Raw genomic sequence first — 20,230 nt, 5'->3', positions numbered from 1 at the left:
GCCACTATTGAAGAGATCTGCAAGGCTGCGACGTGGTCATCTGTCCACACATTCACATCTCATTACTGCCTCCAGCAGGATACCCGACGCGACAGTCGGTTCGGGCAGTCGGTGTTGCAGAATCTGTTTGGGGTGTAAATCCAACTCCACCCTCCAGGACCCGAATTTATTCTGGTCAGGCTGCACTCTCAGTTAGTTGTTCTTCGTAGGTCAATTTCTGTTGTACCCTCGCCGTTGCGAGGTTCAATTGACCTGGGTTATTGTTTTGAGTGAGCCTGAGAGCTAGGGATACCCCAGTCGTGAGAACAAGCAGCCTGCTTGTCCTCGGAGAAAGGGTATGATACATACCTGTAGCAGTTGTTCTCCGAGGACAGCAGGCTGATTGTTCTCACCTACCCTCCCTCCTCCCCTTTGGAGTTGTGTGTTTCATATTTTATTGCTTGTCATTCAACTGGCGGGAGCGGTCGCGCACGGGCGGGAAGGCGGCCGCGCATGCGCGGTGGGCGTGGCCGCGTGCCGACCGTCCCGCGAAGCTTCTTCCGGTTGGTGGGGGCTGCCGCGGACGTCAACCCAGTCGTGAGAACAATCAGCCTGCTGTCCTCGGAGAACAACTGCTACAGGTATGTATCATACCCTTATTAGGAATAGTCTCCAGAATGCAGTGTGCATAGTAGATCGTTTTAAACTTCTTTTTTTTTTTTTTTAATGATAGTGGTTATCAACACAGTATTCTGGACACACCCAGTCAGGTTGTTTGGATACCTACAATGAATATGCATGAGAGGTTTACATACAATGGAAATAGTGAATGCAAATGTATCTTGTGCTGATCACCATGGGATATCCTGAAAACTGGGTGTGTCCCAAGTACTGGGTTAAGAACCCTGGTTTAAAAGCATTAAAAGTAGAAATGATACAAGGCTGAAGGATTCAGTGGTCATATTTATTCAAGAATATTTCTTCAGTGTCTTATGTTAACTTTTAAGACATGATTTTTTTTCCTTAAATAAAAGCAAGGATTCCTTTCTCCCTGCAGGCTCTCAGACTGCATCGGTGAGTCTTCAATCAAGTTACCTGGGCCCCTCAGCATCTACTTCTACACCTGTCTTTGTGAACACTTTGGACTATACCATTCCAAATAGCAGTAGTGTCACATCAGTACAACCAGTTCTTTCTCGTAGAAATGCTCCAGTCATAAGTATTCCAGAAACACAGCCACCACCTCGACCACCACCCTCTAAACCTCATCCTACGGAGAAGCCAAAAAGAGGAAAGAAAGATAAGGTATTTGATTTCTTTTCTAGTGACCGTTATTCAAGAGGATTTATTTACCGCCTTTTTTGAAGAAATTTCATCCAAGGCAGTGTACAGCAAGAACAATCTGGAGATAGGCAAATTACAACAGCAAAAATAGTCCAATTACAATATGCCATAAAACATCTTCATATACTGCATAGGGTATGAGAGTCCCCTTATTTTAGTTACTCTTAACTTAAAGTTGCATGTGAAGTCCAAAAGGTGCATGAATATTATACCAGCTAGAGTAGGAGTGAATAAACAAGGTTTGCTACAATGTGTGCAGTTGATGTTAGTCTGTATGTGTGTGAAACTAGCAAGTTAGTTGTTTCTTCCATTGTGTGCAATTAAACTGGAACAGTATAAGCTGGAGAATTCCATTATGTAGCTTCCCACTATTCCAAACCTATGGTATGGTTATATCCATCAGCCATCAAGTGGAGGTAGAGAACTGAAATCTGAGCTGAGACGTATCTGCATTGGCATCCTGTTCAGCTCCTCTCCATTCTCTACCTCCAGCAGGTGGATGGACACACTTTTAGCCTCTGGTACTGAATGCTTTGCTCTTGGTCCAGTTGGTCGACTGGTCCTCGGTTGAGCTTTGAGAGTCGCTTGAGTCTGCAGAGTCATATCTGGAGATCTTCAGATTCCTGTCTTTGGTGCCTCATGAATTTACTTGTTCCCTCCCTTCATCATTCCTTGTTTCCTGTGGAGCTCTCGAGTATGCAGTGGTGGTCACTGTCCAGGAATTTGACCGGCAGAGCTCCCTTTCCAATAATACAATAGAAGGTGGTGATGAGCAAGTCAGGTTGTGGAACTCATTACAAGTTTCATCTGGTACAGGGCATCTGGATGGAATAGGAGTCTCTGGTCAATAAATCGCTTGGAGCTCAAGGCATTGCAGAATGATTTGCGTGACTTCACTCCCTTTCTGGAGGGGGCCCTGGTCCGTGTTTTCTCTGACAATGTAACGATGGTGGTTTATATGAACAATACAATGCAGTGGAGGTGGCCTCCCTCATGAGTTGGTCGGAGAAAGATATTCTGTACTTATCAGCAGTTCACATTGTCCTTGAATGTGGAGGTGAACTTTCTCAGCAGGCACTCCTTGGACATGGGAGAATGGGAGCTATCCAGACAGGGTTTTAGCTGATAGTGGACTGATAGGGGTCTCTGCTTCTGGATGGTGACAAAAAGGAATGCCAAAGTGCCCAAGTTCTTCAGCTGTTGGAAAGAGCCGGGCTCGATGGGGATCAGTGTCCTGCTGCAGCTTGGCCGGAGACACATCTACTGAATGTGTTCCCTCCTTGACCCATGGTAGGCTACATGTTGAAAAGGATCACATTGCACCGGGGTCAATAAATTCTCGTAACCCTGAATTGGCCGTGGAGGCTGTGGTATGCGGACTTGATTTCTACTGCTCAACAGGAGTCCTCTCCGTCTTCCGCAGGTACACAGCCTTCTGAAGCAAGGTCCGGTGAACATGGACAATTCCTGCCCCTTTGGTCTTAGGGCCTGGCCATTGAAAAGGCTCGTTTGAGATGAAAATGTTTCAGGCTCAGAAATGCTTTACATCCATGGCATATGCAAGGGTGTGGAGGACGTTCGAGGTCTGGTGTTCTGACCACAGGCTTTCTCCCTTAGATCGCACACATCCTAACGTTTCTCCAAGCAGGCCTTCAGAAAGGACTGGTTTGGGGTTCTTTAAAAGTTCAGGTTGTGGCTTTACTTTCAGGGGCCAATTACAGAAGACATCTTACAGCTCGCCTGGAATGTTTGATCTCGCAGGGAGTGGGCCGCTTGCGGCCTCACTATTCTACACCATGTCCAGAATGGAACCTTTTGATTGAGTCCTTCAGCTCTTCAGAAGCCTTCTTTTGGGCCACTCCTTGAAGTTGCCTTAAAAGATTGTAGCTAAAGACAACATTCTTGGTGTCTGCATTGGCATGTAGGGTTTTGGAACTTCAGGCTCTCTTGTCGGGATCCCTTTCTTCACTTTTCAGAGGTGTGGTCTCCCTGTGCATGGTTCCTTCCTTTTTTTTTTAATTTTTTTTTTATGTGATGTCTGCATTTCATCTCAGCTAATCTGTGGAGCTTCTGTCCTTTTACAGAAAGGATGAATAAGCTTGGTATTATTCTTCCTTGAAGCTTCTTGATGTTCTCAGACATCTGGAAGTCACAAATGAGTTTTGCAAATTGGACAGACTTTGTGCTTTTTGGTAAAAAAAGGCTTGGCCTCATGGCTTTCAAGCCCACAATTGCAAGATGGATGAAGGAGACTATCGCATCAGCTTATTTGCTTCTGGGGAAACAGGCTCCTCTGGCCTTGTGGGCTCATTCTAAGAGGTGTACAGCGTCATCCTGGGCAGAGACTACTGTCTCTGGCGGATATTTGCAAGATGGTGACATGGTCAACACTGCATTCCTTTTTAAGCACTACAGGGTGGACATTGGGGCACACTCAGAAGCCAATTTTGGGCTTCAGTCCTCAGGGTTACGGTGCCAGGATCCTACCCACTCAAGGGATTGCTTTTGAACATCTCACAGGTTCTCCGAGGACAAGCAGGCTGCTTGTTCTCACGACTGGGTGACGTCCGCGGCAGCCCCCACCAACCGGAAAAAAGCTTCGCGGGACGGTCGGCACGCAGGGCACGCCCACCGCGCATGCGCGGCCGTCTTCCCGCCCGTGCGCGACCGCTCCCGCCAGTTCCTTTTTTTCCGCGCCTGGAGAGTCGTGCCTTGCCGCTCTCTCTACTTCAGCCGCCGGATTCTTGCGATCGCGTATACGCGGATCGCGCTTCGTTAATTTAATTTAATTTCCTTTTATTATCTTTTCTTTTTACAAAAAAAAAAAAAAAAAAGACTGCGCGTGTGGAGCACGCGCTCCCCTTTTCCCTCGCTTCCAGCGGGGACGCTACATTGCGGCCTAGTGGTCGCTCGGTCGTTTATTTTTTCGTGGTGTGATTTAGCCACCATTGACGACTTTGACTTCGCCGACGCGATTTTTCCGTCGATGTCCTCGAAGGTCCCGAGTGGATTTAAAAAGTGTGGTCGCTGCGGCCGGCCGATCTCGCAGACCGACACCCACGCTTGGTGCCTCCAGTGCCTCGGGCCGGAGCACAATCTCAAGTCGTGTGCTTTGTGTCTCGGTCTCTGGAAACGGACTCAGGTTGCGAGGCAAGTTCTGCGGGACCGTCTTTTTGGAACTTGCGCCGGCCCCTCGACGTCGACCTCGACGGCATCGGTATCGAAGGCCGGTTCTTCGGTACCGGTATCGATGCCCGAGACATCGGCACCGATGGCAACGACCCCAGGAGAACAGGTCCCGTCGGCCCGCCGGTCCGCCGGTGAGAGTGGGGTTGAGAGGCCGCGTGGGCAGTCGGCCCCGGTCACTCCCTCAGCTCGTGAGCCACGGGACCGAACCCTGTCTGACCCGGTGCCTCGAGACCGAGGGGGATCGACCTCCTCCTCCTCCATGCCCTCCGGCGCCGGTGACGTGCATCAAAAGAAGGACAAAAAGCGTCGTCACCGGACGCCCTCGGTGCATCCTGAAGAGGAGTCGACGCCGAAGCGTCATCGTCGAGAGGAGAGGTCCCCGTCGGTTGTGGAGGTACCGACGCGTCGGGGTTCCGGCACCTCGGTGCCGTCTCCTGGCTCCCAGCAGCTTCCGGCACCGACACCCTTACCGGCCCCACCGCCTTTCCCGGCAGCGGGCCTGGACGAGTGCCTCAGAGCCATCCTTCCGGGGATCCTGGAAGGGCTCATGCGCCAGGCTGTGCCGGCGCCGGGGGCGCACCGGCGCCGATGACTGTGGCGCCGGCGAGCTCTAGCCCGGCGCCGGAGCTGTCGACACCGCCGCCGCTTGCGGTGCCGGTCTCGACCGCCACGCAGGTGGAGTCCCCGTCGACGTCGATGGAGGGAGCTCCGTCCCCGCCGGCGCGGGAGTCCACCGCTCGACGACACCGAGACCTCGGTGCCTCGACGTCGAGCCGGGCCCGGTACAGGACTCAGCTACATGAGCTAATGTCCGATACCGAGGATGAGGACTCGTGGGGGGAAGAGGAGGACCCTAGATATTTCTCCTCAGAGGAGTCTACGGGCCTTCCCTCGGACCCCACGCCTTCACCGGAGAGGAAGCTCTCACCTCCTGAGAGCGCCTCCTTTGTGCGGGATATGTCGATCACCATTCCCTTCCCCGTGGTCTCTGTGGAAGAGCCGAGGGCCGAGATGCTCGAGGTCCTCGACTATCCATCACCACCTAGAGAGTCCTCCACGGTGCCGCTGCACAATGTCCTGAAGGAGACGCTGCTCCGGAACTGGGTGAGACCGTTAACTAACCCCACCATTCCCAAGAAAGCAGAGTCCCAGTACAGGATCCACTCCGACCCAGAGCTCATGCGGCCCCAATTGCCCCATGACTCAGCGGTCGTGGATTCTGCTCTCAAGAGGGCACGGAGTTCGAGGGATACCGCCTCGGCGCCCCCGGGGCGGGAGTCTCGCACTCTGGACTCGTTTGGGAGGAAGGCCTACCAATCCTCCATGCTCGTGACCCGCATCCAGTCATACCTGCTCTATATGAGCATCCACATGCGGACCAATGTGCAACAGCTGGCGGACCTGGTCGAGAAGCTCCCGCCGGAGCAGTCCAGGCCTTATCAGGAGGTGGTCAGGCAGCTGAAGGCATGCAGAAAGTTCCTGTCCAGGGGTATTTTTGACACCTGTGACGTGGCATCTCGTGCTGCGGCCCAAGGTATAGTGATGCGCAGGCTCTCATGGCTGCGCGCCTCTGACCTGGACAACCGCACCCAGCAGAGACTGGCCGACGTCCCTTGCCGGGGGGATAACATTTTCGGTGAGAAGGTCGAGCAGATGGTGGACCAACTGCATCAGCGGGAAACCGCTCTCGACAAGCTCTCCCACCGGGCGCCTTCAGCATCCGCCCCCACTGGTGGGCGTTTTTCCCGGGCACGGCAGGCTGCACCCTATTCTTTTGCAAAGCGTAGGTACAACCAGCCGGCCCGAAGGCCTCGTCAGGCACAGGGACAGCCCCAGCGCGCTCGTTCCCGTCAACAGCGTGCGCCTAAGCAGCCCCCTGCGCCTCCACAGCAAAAGCCGGGGACGGGCTTTTGACTGGATCCACGGGAACATAGCCGCCCTACAAGTGTCCGTACCGGACGATCTGCCGGTCGGAGGGAGGTTAAAATTTTTTCACCAAAGGTGGCCTCTCATAACCTCCGACCAGTGGGTTCTCCAAATAGTGCGGTGCGGATACGCCCTGAATTTGGCCTCCCTGCCTCCAAATTGTCCTCCGGGAGCTCAGTCTTTCAGCTCCCATCACAAGCAGGTACTTGCAGAAGAACTCTCCGCCCTTCTCAGCGCCAATGTGGTCGAGCCCGTACCACCCGGGCAGGAAGGGCAGGGATTCTATTCCAGGTACTTCCTTGTGGAAAAGAAAACAGGGGGGATGCGTCCCATCCTAGACCTGAGAGGCCTGAACAAATTCCTGGTCAAAGAAAAGTTCAGGATGCTTTCCTTGGGCACCCTTCTGCCAATGATTCAGAAAAACGATTGGCTATGTTCCCTGGATTTAAAGGACGCATATACTCACCTACCGATACTGCCAGCTCACAGACAGTATCTCAGATTCCGCCTGGGCGCACGCCACTTTCAGTATTGTGTGCTGCCATTTGGGCTCGCCTCTGCCCCACGAGTGTTTACCAAGTGCCTCGTGGTGGTAGCGGCCTACCTACGCAAGCTGGGAGTGCACGTGTTCCCATATCTCGATTGGCTGGTCAAGAACACCTCGGAGGCAGGAGCCCTCCGGTCCATGCAGTGCACTATTCAACTTCTGGAGCTGCTGGGGTTTGTGATAAATTACCCAAAGTCCCATCTCCAACCGTCCCAGTCTCTGGAATTCATAGGAGCGCTGCTGAATACCCAGACGGCTCGGGCCTTTCTTCCCGAAGCGAGGGCCGCCAATCTCCTGGCCCTGGCTTCGCAGACCAGAGCGTCCCAGCAGATCACAGCTCGGCAGACGTTGAGACTTCTGGGTCATATGGCCTCCACAGTTCATGTGACTCCCATGGCTCGTCTTCACATGAGATCTGCTCAATGGACCCTAGCTTCCCAGTGGTTCGAAGCCACCGGGAATCTAGAAGATGTCATCCGCCTCTCCACCAGCTGCCGCACTTCACTGCTCTGGTGGACCATTCGGACCAATTTGACACTGGGACGTCCATTTCAAATTCCGCAGCCCACGAAAGTGCTGACGACGGATGCCTCTCGCCTGGGGTGGGGAGCTCATGTCGATGGGCTGCACACCCAGGGTATGTGGTCCCTCCAGGAAAAGGATCTGCAGATCAACCTCCTGGAGCTCCGAGCGATCTGGAACGCACTGAAGGCTTTCAGAGATCGGCTGTCCAACCAAATTATCCAAATTCGGACAGACAATCAGGTTGCAATGTTTTACGTCAACAAGCAGGGGGGCACCGGATCTCGCCCCCTGTGTCAGGAAGCCGTCGGGATGTGGCGCTGGGCATGCCAGCACAGCATGCTTCTCCAAGCCACATACCTGGCAGGCGTAACAACAGTCTGGCCGACAGACTGAGCAGAGTCATGCAACCGCACGAGTGGCAGCGTCAGTGGCCCACTTGAAGTCAGCCACTATTGAAGAGATTTGCAAGGCTGCGACGTGGTCATCTGTCCACACATTCACATCACATTACTGCCTCCAGCAGGATACCCGACGCGACAGTCGGTTCGGGCAGTCGGTGCTGCAGAATCTGTTTGGGGTGTAAATCCAACTCCACCCTCCAGGACCCGAATTTATTCTGGTCAGGCTGCACTCTCAGTTAGTTGTTCTTCGTAGGTCAATTTCTTTTGTACCCTCGCCGTTGCGAGCTTCAATTGACCTGGGTTCTTGTTTTGAGTGAGCCTGAGAGCTAGGGATACCCCAGTCGTGAGAACAAGCAGCCTGCTTGTCCTCGGAGAAAGGGTATGATACATACCTGTAGCAGTTGTTCTCCGAGGACAGCAGGCTGATTGTTCTCACCTACCCTCCCTCCTCCCCTTTGGAGTTGTGTGTTTCATCTTTTGCTAGTTATTCAACTGGCGGGAGCGGTCGCGCACGGGCGGGAAGACGGCCGCGCATGCGCGGTGGGCGTGCCCTGCGTGCCGACCGTCCCGCGAAGCTTTTTTCCGGTTGGTGGGGGCTGCCGCGGACGTCACCCAGTCGTGAGAACAATCAGCCTGCTGTCCTCGGAGAACAACTGCTACAGGTATGTATCATACCCTTTCTGGAATAGTGGAAAGCTAAGAAATGGAAGGAGAAATTAGTTTTACCTGATAATTTTCTTTGTTATTCCTTCCCACTATTCCAGAGGCCCACCTGAGGTTTGATATGGTTAGTCGGTAAGTAGTGGGCCAAATAATGACTGTCACCTTGCATGGGGTTTCCTGCATATCTCTTGTTCTCCGAGGACAAGCAGGCTGCTTGTTCTCACGACTGGGTTGACGTCCACGGCAGCCCCCACCAACCGGAAGAAAACTTCGCGGGCGGTCCCGCACGCAGGGCACGCCCACCGCGCATGCACAGCCGTTTTCCCGCCTGTGCGCAACCGTTCCCACTCAGTTTTTTTCAATTCCACGCTGGAGAGAGACGTGTTATCGTCTCTCTCTCTCTCTCTGTCAGCCCCGGAAACCGGTTCGTGGCCTAGCCGCGGTTTTTCTCCTTCGCGTACGCGTTCGCGTATTTCTTTTTTTCTTTGATAAAAGAAAAAGAAGAGTGTCCTCGTCGTCCTTAGCCGCGAGGGCGCTTCGTTGTGGCCGCGCGGTCGTTCTTTTTTGGGTGTGCTTTTTCACCGCCGCCGACGAAATTTTTCCGTCGATGTCCTTGAAGGTCCCGAGCGGATTCAAGAAGTGTGGTCGGTGCGGCCGGCAGATCTCGCAAACCAATACCCACGCTTGGTGCCTCCAGTGCCTCGGCCCGGAGCATAATACCAAGACGTGCACCTTGTGTCTCGGCTTAAGGAAGCGGACACAGGTGGCGAGGCAAGTTCTTCGGGACCGTCTTTTCGGAACTTGTGCCGGCCCTTCGACTTCGACGGCATCGGTGTCTACGGCCGGATCTTCGGTACCAGTACCATGTCGGCGAAATCGGCGCCGACTCTGGCACCGACCCCAGGAGTACAGGTACCGTTGGCCCCGCCGGCCTGCCGGTGATGGCGGGGGTGAGCGGCCGTGCGGGCAGTCGGCCCCGGCCACTCCCTCTACGCAGGGCCATCGGGACCGAACCCTGTCGGATCCAATTACTCGAGGCCGGGGGGGGGGGGGGGGTTTCTACCTCCTCTTCATCTCTGCCGCCGAGCGCCGATGACGGGCACTGAAAGAAAGCCAAAAAGCACCGTCATCGGTCGCCCACGGTGCACGGAACCGCCAGCTCCGGCACCTCGAGGGAGGACTCGACGCCAAGGAAGCAGCCGTGCTGAGAGGAGCGTTCCCCCTCGGTTGAAGAGGTGTCGCTGCGCCAGTCCGCGGGTGCTTCGGTACCGTCTCCTGGACCCGAGCAGCTTCCGGCACCGACACCCACACCGGCCCCCCTGCCTTTCCCGACAGCGGGCCTGGACGAGTGCCTTAGCCATCCTTCCGGGGATTCTGGAAGGGCTGATGCGCCAGGCTCTGCCGGCACTGGGGGTGCTTGCGCCCCCGGCACCATTGATCAAGGCGCCGGTGTGCTGTAGGCCGGTGTCGACCGCCACACAGGGAGATTCGTCCCCGCCAGCGCGGGAGTCCACCGCTCGACGCCATCACCGTGGTTTCTCGCAGTCGAGACGGGCCCGGTTCAGGTCTGAGCTGCAAGAGCTAATGTCCGACACCGAGGAAGAGGCCTCGTGGGGGGAGGAGGAGGACCCCAGATATTTCTCAGAGGAGTCTGAGGGCCTTCCCTCCGACCCCACTCCTTCACCGGAGAGGAAGCTCGCGCCCCCTGAGAGCCTCTCCTTTGCCTCCTTCATCAGGGATATGTCTATTTGCATTCCCTTTCCCGTGGTCTCTGTGGATGAGCCGAGGGCTGAGATGCTCGAGGTCCTCGACTATCCATCACCACCTAAAGAGTCTTCCACGGTGCCGTTGCACAATGTCCTCAAAGAGACACTGCTTCAGAACTGGCTGAAACCATTTTTCTATCCCCACCATCCCCAAGAAAGCGGAGTCCCAATACAGGATCCACTCTGACCCAGAGTTGATGCGGCCTCAGTTGCCTCATGACTCGGCAGTCGTGGACTCTGCTCTCAAGAGAGCACGGAGTTCGAGGGATACCGCCTCGGCGCCCCCGGGGCAGGAGTCTTGCACTCTGGACTTGTTTGGGAGGAAGGCCTACCAATCTTCCATGCTCGTCACCCACATCCAGTCATACCAGCTCTACACGAGCATTCACATGCGGAACAATGTGAGGCAACTGGCGGACCTGGTCGACAAGCTCCCTCCGGAGCAGTCCAGGCCTTTTCAGGAGGTGGTCAGGCAGCTGAAGGCATGCAGAAAGTTCCTGTCCAGGGGTATCTATGACACCTGTGATGTGACATCCTGAGCTGCGGCCCAAGGTATAGTGATGCGCAGACTCTCCTGGCTGCGTGCCTCTGACCTGGACTACCGCACCCAGCAGCGACTGGCGGATGTCCCTTGCCGGGGGGATAACGGTTTCGGTGAGAAGGTCGAGCAATTAGTGGACCAACTACACCAGCGGGAAACCGCTCTCGACAAGCTCTCCCACCGGGCGCCTTCAGCATCCACCTCTGCAGGTGGACGTTTTTCCCGGGCCTGGCAGGCTGCCCCCTACGCCTACAGCAAGTGTAGGTACACCCAGCCGGCCCGAAGGCCTCCTCAGGCACAGGGACAGTCCCAGCGCGCTCGTTCCCGTCAACAGCGTGCGCCTAAGCAGCCCCCTGCGCCTCCACAGCAAAAGCCAGGGACGGGCTTTTGACTGGATCCATGGGAACATAGCTGCCATCAAAGTGTCCGTACCGGACGACCTGCCGGTCGGAGGGAGGTTGAAAGTTTTTCACCAAAGGTGGCCTTTGATAACCTCCGACAAGTGGGTTCTCCAAATAGTGCGGTGCGGGTACACCCTGAATTTGACCTCCACTCCACCAAATTGCCCACCAGGAGCCCAATCCTTCAGCTCCCATCACAAGCAGGTACTTGCAGAGGAACTCTCCGCCCTTCTCAGCGCCAATGCGGTCGAGCCCGTGCCACCCGGGCAGGAAGGGCAGGGATTCTATTCCAGGTACTTCCTTGTGTAAAAGAAAACAGGGGGGATGCGCCCCATCCTAGACCTGAGAGGCCTGAACAAATACCTGGTCAAAGAGAAGTTCAGGATGCTTTCCTTGGGCACCCTTCTACCAATGATTCAGAAAGACGATTGGCTATGTTCCCTGGATTTAAAGGACGCTTACACTCGCATCCCGATACTGCCAGCTCACAGACAGTATCTCCGATTCCGTCTGGGAACACGGCATTTTCAGTATTGTGTGCTGCCCTTTGGGGTTCGCCTCTGCCCCACGGGTGTTCACGAAGTGTCTCGTGGTGGTTGCGGCGTATCTACGCAAGCTGGGAGTGCACGTGTTCCCATATCTCGATGATTGGCTGGTCAAGAGCGCCTCAAAGGCAGGAGCTCTTCGGTCCATGCAGTGCACTATCCACCTTCTGGAGCTGCTGGGGTTTGTGATAAATTACCCGAAGTCCCATCTCCAGCCAGTCCAATCTCTGGAATTCATAGGAGCACTGCTGAATTCTCAGACGGCTCAGGCCTTTCTTCCCGAAGCAAGGGCGCAGAACCTTCTATCCCTTGCCTCTCAGACCAGAGCGTCTCAGCAGATCACAGCTAGGCAGATGTTGAGACTCCTGGGTCATATGGCCTCCACGGTTCATGTGACTCCCATGGCTCGTCTTCACATGAGACCTGCTCAATGGACCCTAGCTTCCCAGTGGTGTCAAGCTACCGGGAATCTAGAAGATGTCATCTGTCTGTCCCATCAGTTGCCGCAATTCGCTACACTGGTGGACAATTCGGACCAATTTGACCCTGGGACATCCATTCCAAATTCCGCAGCCCACGAAAGTGCTGACGGATGCATCTCGCCTGGGGTGGGGAGCTCATGTCGATGGACTCCACACCCAGGGACTGTGGTCCCTCCAGGAACAAGATCTTCAGATCAACCTCCTGGAGCTCCGAGCGGTCTTGAACGCACTGAAGGCCTTCAGAGATCGGCTGTCCTACCAAATCATCCAAATTCGGACAATCAGGTTGCAATGTATTACATCAACAAGCAGGGGGGCACCGGATCTCGCCCCCTGTGTCAGGAAGCCGTCAGGATGTGGTGTTGGGCTTGCCAGTTCGGCATGCATCTCCAAGCCACATACCTGGCAGGCGTAAACAGTCTGGCCGACAGACTGAGCAGAGTCATGCAACCGCACGAGTGGTCGATCCATTCCAGAGTGGTACGCAAGATCTTCCGAGAGTGGTGCACTCCCTTGGTGGACCTTTTCGCCTCTCAGACCAACCACAAGCTGCCTCTGTTCTGTTCCAGACTTCAGGCACACGGCAGACTAGCATGGGATGCCTTTCTCCTCCATTGGGGGACCGGCCTCCTGTATGCTTTTCCTCCCATACCTTTGGTGGGGAAGACCTTACTGAAGCTCAAGCAAGACCACGGCACCATGATTCTGATTGCGCCCTTTTGGCCCCGTCAGATCTGGTTCCCTCCTCTTCTGGAGTTGTCCTCCGAAGAACCGTGGAGATTGGAGTGTTTTCCGACTCTCATTTCGCAGAACGACGGAGCGTTGCTGCACCCCAACCTTCAGTCCCTGGCTATCACGGCCTGGATGTTGAGGGCGTAGACTTCACTGCGTTGGGTCTGTCTGAGGGTGTCTCCCGTGTCTTGCTTGCCTCTAGGAAGGATTCCACTAAAAAGAGTTACTTTTTCAAGTGGAGGAGGTTTGTCGTTTGGTGTGAGAGCAAGGCCCTAGAACCTCATTCTTGTCCTGCACAGAACCTGCTTGAATACCTTCTGCACTTTTCAGAGTCTGGTCTCAAGACCAACTCAGTAAGGAATCACATCAGTGCAATTAGTGCTTACCATTATCGTGTAGAGGGTAAAGCCATCTCTGGGGAGCCTTTAGTTGTTCGATTTATGAGAGGCGTGCTTTTGTCAAGGCCCCCTGTCAAGCCTCCTGCAGTGTCATGGGATCTCGTCGTCCTCACCCAGCTGATGAAACCTCCTTTTGAGCCACTGAATTCTTGCCATCTGAAGTACTTGACCTGGAAGGACATTTTCCTGGTGGCAGTTACTTCAGCTCGTAGAGTCAGTGAGCTTCAAGCCCTGGTAGCTCATGCTCCGTATACTAAATTTCATCATAACAGAGTAGTGCTCCGCACTCACCCTAAGTTCCTGCCAAAGGTGGTGTCGGAGTTCCATCTTAACCAGTCAATTGTCTTGCCAACATTCTTTCCCAGACCGCATACCCGCCCTGCTGAACGTCAGTTGCACACATTGGACTGCAAGCGAGCATTGGCCTTCTATCTGGAGCGGACGCAGCCCCACAGACAGTCCGCCCAATTTGTTTATTTCTTTCGACCCCAATAGGAAGGGGATCGCTATCGGGAAACACACCATCTCCAATTGGCTAGCAGATTGCATTTCCTTCACTTACGCCCAGGCTGGGCTGGCTCTTGAGGGTCATGTCACGGCTCATAGTGTTAGAGCCATGGTAGCGTCAGTGGCCCACTTGAAGTCAGCCACTATTGAAGAGATTTTCAGGGCTGCGACGTGGTCATCTGTCCACACATTCACATCACATTACTGCCTCCAGCAGGATACCCGACGCGACAGTCGGTTCGGGCAGTCGGTGCTGCAGAATCTGGGGTTTGAATCCAACTCCACCCTCCAGGACCCAGTTTTATTCTGTTCAGGCTGCACTCTGTTAGTTGTTCTTCGTAGGTCAATTTCTGTTATGCCCTCACCGTTGCGAGGTTCAATTGACCTGGGTTCTTGTTTTGAGTGAGCCTGAGAGCTAGGGATACCCCAGTCGTGAGAACAAGCAGCCTGCTTGTCCTCGGAGAAAGCGAATGATACATACCTGTAGCAGGTGTTCTCCGAGGGCAGCAGGCTGATTGTTCTCACCTACCCTCCCTCCTCCCCTTTGGAGTTGCGTTTTACTCATTCCTTTGCTTGTCATTCAACTGAGCGGGAACGGTCGCGCACGGGCGGGAAGACAGCCGCCCTTGCGCGGTGGGCGTGCCCTGCGTGTGAGACCACCCGTGAAGTTTTCTTCCGGTTGGTGGGGGCTGCCGTGGACGTCAACCCAGTCGTGAGAACAATCAGCCTGCTGTCCTCAGAGAACACCTGCTACAGGTATGTATCATTCGCTTTCTCTACAAGGTGTCCAGAGATGAGAGGTCCACACATGTTTGCTCGTTTGGTTAGTGTTGTTAGCGAGGGTTTTAAGGTGGTTGCGTTTTATTCTGAGTTTCTCCTTACTACTTATCTATTTAAATACTGAGGAGCTGGAGTGGATGCCAAGAGAGATCTCAGCTGAATTTTCAGTTCTTTATCTCCACCTGCTGTTTGATGGACATAATTTTATTTCCATTAGTCCTTCCCATTATTGCAGAACCTGTGGGATAGTTATCAGGTAAGACGTAATTTCTCCTTCTTGCACCCATTTGAAGATAACTTGAGAATTCCTACGGCCTTTGTTTAGCATTGAGGAGGTAGGGGACGGTACGTTACTCCATTTGCATATGCAGAAATAAAGGTCAACAAAAAATATAAATTATAAAGTGACCTTCTTATTGCACCAGTCCAGACACTTGGGTTTGCCTTCTCCCACCAGCAGATGGAAACTTGGAAATACCCTGTGTAGTCCCCTAGGAGTTTATTGCATTTATTTTCTATACCGTCTAACAGGTGAGCGCACAAGATGATTTATCTTAGAGAAACCAAAGGAGAGGACTTCAGACAGGATATTTTATATGAGAGGGCTAGCGACAGCAGAGCCATTACCTGTAGCTCAGGGATGCTATATCCAGTTGTAACAGGTTCAGCCCCCGCTGGGGAGCTTGACTGATTGTGCCTCAGTCCCCTACATTCACGCCTAGCCACCCGCCTAGGGTTACCACATGACCACTTAGAGGGTCTATCCTCAGCAGAGCTCAGGTCTGCCTGCACCTGCCGCTTGTGCTCTACACTAGCACCCTCCTTCCACTGACTGGGTGAGTCTTCTGCTCTCAAATTATCCCCAGTGATTTCTAGGTTACTGGGGCCACACTCCCAATGGTTCCACAGTTTCCAAAAAGCACTCACAGACCCAACACACAAATCACCAGGTTTCTTTATCAGTCCAGACAGGCAGAGGCAACAAACTAATACTGTTTATTGTCATAGAAATATATTGAACATGAACAAAAAATGTGCAGTCAGCAAACAATCAAGTAACTGAAATATTGATCAATTATAAGACTAACTAAACATTTGCTTACTTCCTAAAAAGTACCTGGGAACAGTGGCGTTCCTAGGGGGCGCTGACACCCGGGGCGGATCACCGATGCACCCCCCCCCCCCCCCCCGGGGGCCCGCCGCTGGGGGGGGGGGGGGGGGGGTGCCGCGCGCCTGTCGGCTCTTCGTTTCCATGCTCCCTCTGCGCTGGAACAGGAAGTAACCTGTTCGGGGCAGAGGAGCATGAAAACGAAGAGCCGACAGGCGCGCGGCACCCCCCCAGCGGTGTGCACCCGGAGCGGACCGCCCCCCTCCCCCCCGGTACGCCACTGCCTGGGAAGATCAGGACATATAATTGTTTGTTTACAGAGCCTCAGCAAAGAGATCCTGCTCTCTCTTCTTCCTGGCTAACACTGGAGACAAAACCAATATACTCTAAAGGAAATGAACTCCTGGGCCAATTAGAGCCCAGTCAACAACATACTGCTGCTTGCCTCCTGCTTCTGTTAAACTAAAGAAAAGCCTTTGGCTTTACAGCAAAAAAAACACCACCTGCTGGCCAAATATGAGAAGTACAGTTCAGGACTTAATTAAAACAGGAAAATATCCAATACATTTTACTGGCTTAAAACACAGTTTCTTCACACCCACCCTATCCTTGGAAGGGGAGGGGGGGCCTTTGAGCCTTGGATACCCCTGGAAAAGGCAGAGCGCACTAAAACAGGGAGCTCTAAGGATTAGATGCTCTTGCAGCCAAGGCATTATGTCAGCAGCAGACCTACCAGTTCTGTTCTTGGCAGGGGGATGGAGGAGAGGATTGTACCTTGTCTTCTGAGGCCACAGTGAGTCACTGAGGCTTTGGTTCCTTGGTGAGCAGCTAGATGGCAGCTGATTCTGTTTTACTTGTCTGGTGAGTGGCATGGGGAGCAGTGCTGCAGCTATAGGCTACAGAGTGCACCTTAGTTGCTTTGTACAGTATGGTCATGTACGCAGCTGCAGTCAATGGAGGCAGTTTGCTGCCCCATTTTGGGGGATCCTTCGAACAGCGTAGGAGATTTAATTTTTGGCAGGAAATTCCACCATTTCTCAGTTGTGGCAGTTTGGGGGGGGGGGGGGGGGGGAGAGGTCCTCCAGTGCTTCAGTGGGCAGTTGACCAGGAGGTAATTGCTACAGGAAAAAAGAGATTTGGGCCCTTAGTTTGTGCAGCAAGACCACACTTTGTAGGGATTCTCTTCTGAATTTGTTCCTAATGCACAAAATCTATTGTTTAAAAAAAAAAATAATAATAATAAAGGCTTGATCCCAGAGATATGGGTGATTAAAACAAAATCTAGGACCTCCTCAAAGAAGGAGCCAAGAAGCCCTAGTTAAATTGGGAGATGACTGGGTAAAGAGCTTCTTTGGACTTGGGGGCGTCATTGTTCTTTGTGTGACAAAACTCCATATCCCAGTTCAGTCTCAAGTGGATTGGCTTCAGGAAGAGGAAGTTCCTCAGGATCTGTGGTTAGAATCTTTCACAGGGATGAGGGATGTTTCCCTCTTTTTCATTTGTTCATCTTCTCTTTTCCCCCTGTTGGCTTTTCTCAAATTCTCACTGAGGTTCATTGGTTATTTTCTCTGTGGTAGGCAAAGAAGAACAAAACAAAGATGCCATCTCTGGTACAGAAATGGCAAAGTATTCAGCGTGAATTAGATGAGGAAGAAAACTCTAGTTCCAGTGATGACGACCGAGAAGTTTTGTCTCAGAAGCGTATTGATGACTGGAAAGTACAGCAGTTAACCAGGTATCCAAATTTGCCCTGGAACCAGTCTCCCTTTTTCTCAGTGGCGTAGCTACAGGTGGGCCGAGGCCCACCCACTTAGGTCTCAGGCCCACCCAACAGTAGCACACATTTAGCAGTAGCTATTGGGGATCCCAAGCTTGGCCAGTTGAAGATGTCCCCCTAATGGTAATGAAAACGCTACTCTCCATGATACCGGCACCTGCGCATGCTCAGTTTTCAGCAAATGCCTGCTGCAGATTGCCAAGGTGGAAAGAAGTGTTTTCCTGCCAGCTGAGATTTTTTTTGGTGGGGGGAGGGGGGAGTACACATGGTGCCCACCCACTTCTTGCCTAGGCCCACCCAAAATCTTTTGTCTGGCTACGCCCCTGCTTTTTCTGAGGCTTTCCTCCCCAAGTTTTAAGTCTGCACTTATCTTTTCTGTTCCAGAGGGCTTTTGAGGAGGGGGTGAGCGGGCCTAGTCCAGTCATCAAGGTGGCTTTATATTTCCTCTTTCCTTTATATTTGGAATTCCTTTCCTTTTCTAAGAATATTTTGATTGTAAACAGCTTTGCTGGGACTACCTAAAGGCAGTATATTAAGCTTAATAAACCTGTATAACTTGGCCTGCTTAGTTTTCTCTTATTGACAAAGGGTAACCAAATCTTTTTTTTTTTTTTTTTTTTTTTTTTTTTGGGGGGGGGGGGGAGAGAAATAAATCTGTGTATGTTAGTTGCCGCAGTTTGTGCAGCAGCTGTTACCTATAGCTTTGTGTCTGTTCTTCCTGGATATCATGGAAAGGGTCATACACAGGAAGCAGCAGTTTAAGGAAAAAAAAAAGCCCCTTAACCTTCTTAGTGGGCAGACTGGGCCATTTTCGTCTTTATTTACATACATGTGCTATGTGTTCGCAAAGTGATGTAGTGTGGTTTTGTCTTTCAGTGGAATGGCAGAGAAAAATGCCAACTTTGAGGTTCTTCCTGAAGACTGGAGGGATCGACTGAAAAGGAGAAAAATGGCTTCAAACACATGAGATTTTGTGCCATTTATATTTTTTTTAACTTAATGTACATGTACAATTCAGATACTTTTTACTAATTTTACTGTTGCCAGAAACTGTAAATGTTGCAGGGATTTTTTTGACCTGAATTTAAGATTGGTGCTCTGTTCACCACATAAAGGGTGAGAATACACAGAAGGAGATGATTTTTCTGCTGTTTTCAGATCTTTTCTTGTAATGTTTTCTTTTCCTTATAGGATATTTTCAGTCTCTTCTGCCCTTACTGATCCAGAGTAACATGTATGAAGACAATCAAAAGCTAATGGAGACTTCTAGTAACCATATTGGTTCTGTAAAATTGCTCGATTTTGTTTTTATAATGCAATACCTTTTATTGGAGTAATATAAGAATAGAAAGGTGTTGCATGAATTGAACTTTCAGGACCACATTGGTCCCCTTTTTAGATCTTAATTCAGTTCAATAAAAGATTATTTGTAGCAGGTAGTGATATAATCTGTATGAGTGGTTAGGTAAAAAGCTCTCTACTGAAGTGTATTTGTGCCTCAGTGATGAGGTATGATGCAGAATATCTGTTAACACTAAAAAGTGATGTGATGAAGACCCAGGCAGCTTAAAATGGAATGTTGGTATCCTGGACGAAGGGGTCATTTTAAAGAGAGCTTTTGAATTAAATATTCATCCTTTCTATATGTGGCAATAATCCAGAAGAGGGGGGGGGGGGGGTAGGAAGGAAGGAAGGAAATGAATATCTAGATTCAAGCTTTTGGTCTAATTCTTAGCAGCAACCCTATAACAGAACCTGCTTACAGGAAACATCCCTGCAGATGAATTATTTGATTACCTTTTAAATGTCACTGTCTTGAGAGCACAGAATGATGGCAAAGATAGTCTTAAGTCCTAAATATTGCTCATCCTGACATGCAATGGTAAGTGTCATAGCAGCAGCATCCCAAAAATTCTCCTTTAGCATTAAAAATGACTAACATCATAACTCCCAGTGCTCTTCTTAATACGGAGCAGCATTAGCAAGAGCTGGATCACTTCATTAATGCTCAACCTGAGCATCCTCGGTAAATTCCAGTATACGTCTCCTTTTGACCATTCATATCACCACTCAATTTCTGTGAGCAAAGCTTTCTGCCTATAAAAATCAGGTCAGGAAAGTTTGGAGAGAGAAAGTTCTAATTTTTTTTTTTCAATTTTACGTTCTTTTAAAATCAGGTTATTGAGAAAATTTGATTCTGCTAAACCTGAAGAAACGACAAATTGTGTTTTAAACTGTTTGTATTTCTCCAGATCTTGACTGTTCTCTGTAAATTTGTACATACACACAATTAAATATTTTTTTTTTAACTTGTGTTCTCTTTTTTGCCTTGGCACTATTGTCATAGGAAGGGTGTTTATATATAATGTTTGAACAGCTAGCCCCAGCTCACTGATTTCACTGGTTTGCAAACCTCTCTTTAAGGGGTTTGAAAGTGCAAGATTGCAGTGGGCTTAAGAATCTATTTTTACTGCTGTTTAAAATGACAGTAAGTGACATTTTAAATCCATTGTGAATCTTTTCCTTTCAAAAAGGGAGAGGTCAGGAAAAGGACAATTTGAAATGAGTTTTGTGTTGCTATTTTTCTTTATTAACAAAACTGACTTTTCTTTGGCACCA

General features: G+C 51.5%; 1 protein-coding gene across 1 annotated transcript in view; it reads left to right on the top strand.

The window, feature by feature from the left end:
* Positions 1 to 19,920, top strand: part of FNBP4 (formin binding protein 4) — a 146,411-nt gene extending 126,491 nt beyond the window's left edge. The window contains 3 exon segments of the mRNA XM_030200946.1: positions 1,037 to 1,284; positions 17,412 to 17,569; positions 18,488 to 19,920. Coding sequence (XP_030056806.1) covers positions 1,037 to 1,284; positions 17,412 to 17,569; positions 18,488 to 18,578 — 497 coding nt within the window. The 3' untranslated portion in view covers positions 18,579 to 19,920.
* The last annotated feature ends 310 nt before the right edge of the window (positions 19,921 to 20,230 follow it).

Source organism: Microcaecilia unicolor, chromosome 4 (assembly GCF_901765095.1).
Source record: "Microcaecilia unicolor chromosome 4, aMicUni1.1, whole genome shotgun sequence".
Lineage (NCBI taxonomy): Eukaryota > Metazoa > Chordata > Amphibia > Gymnophiona > Siphonopidae > Microcaecilia > Microcaecilia unicolor.
The sequence above is the reverse complement of the archived record's forward strand: the minus strand, read 5'-3'. Positions and strand labels throughout refer to the sequence as shown.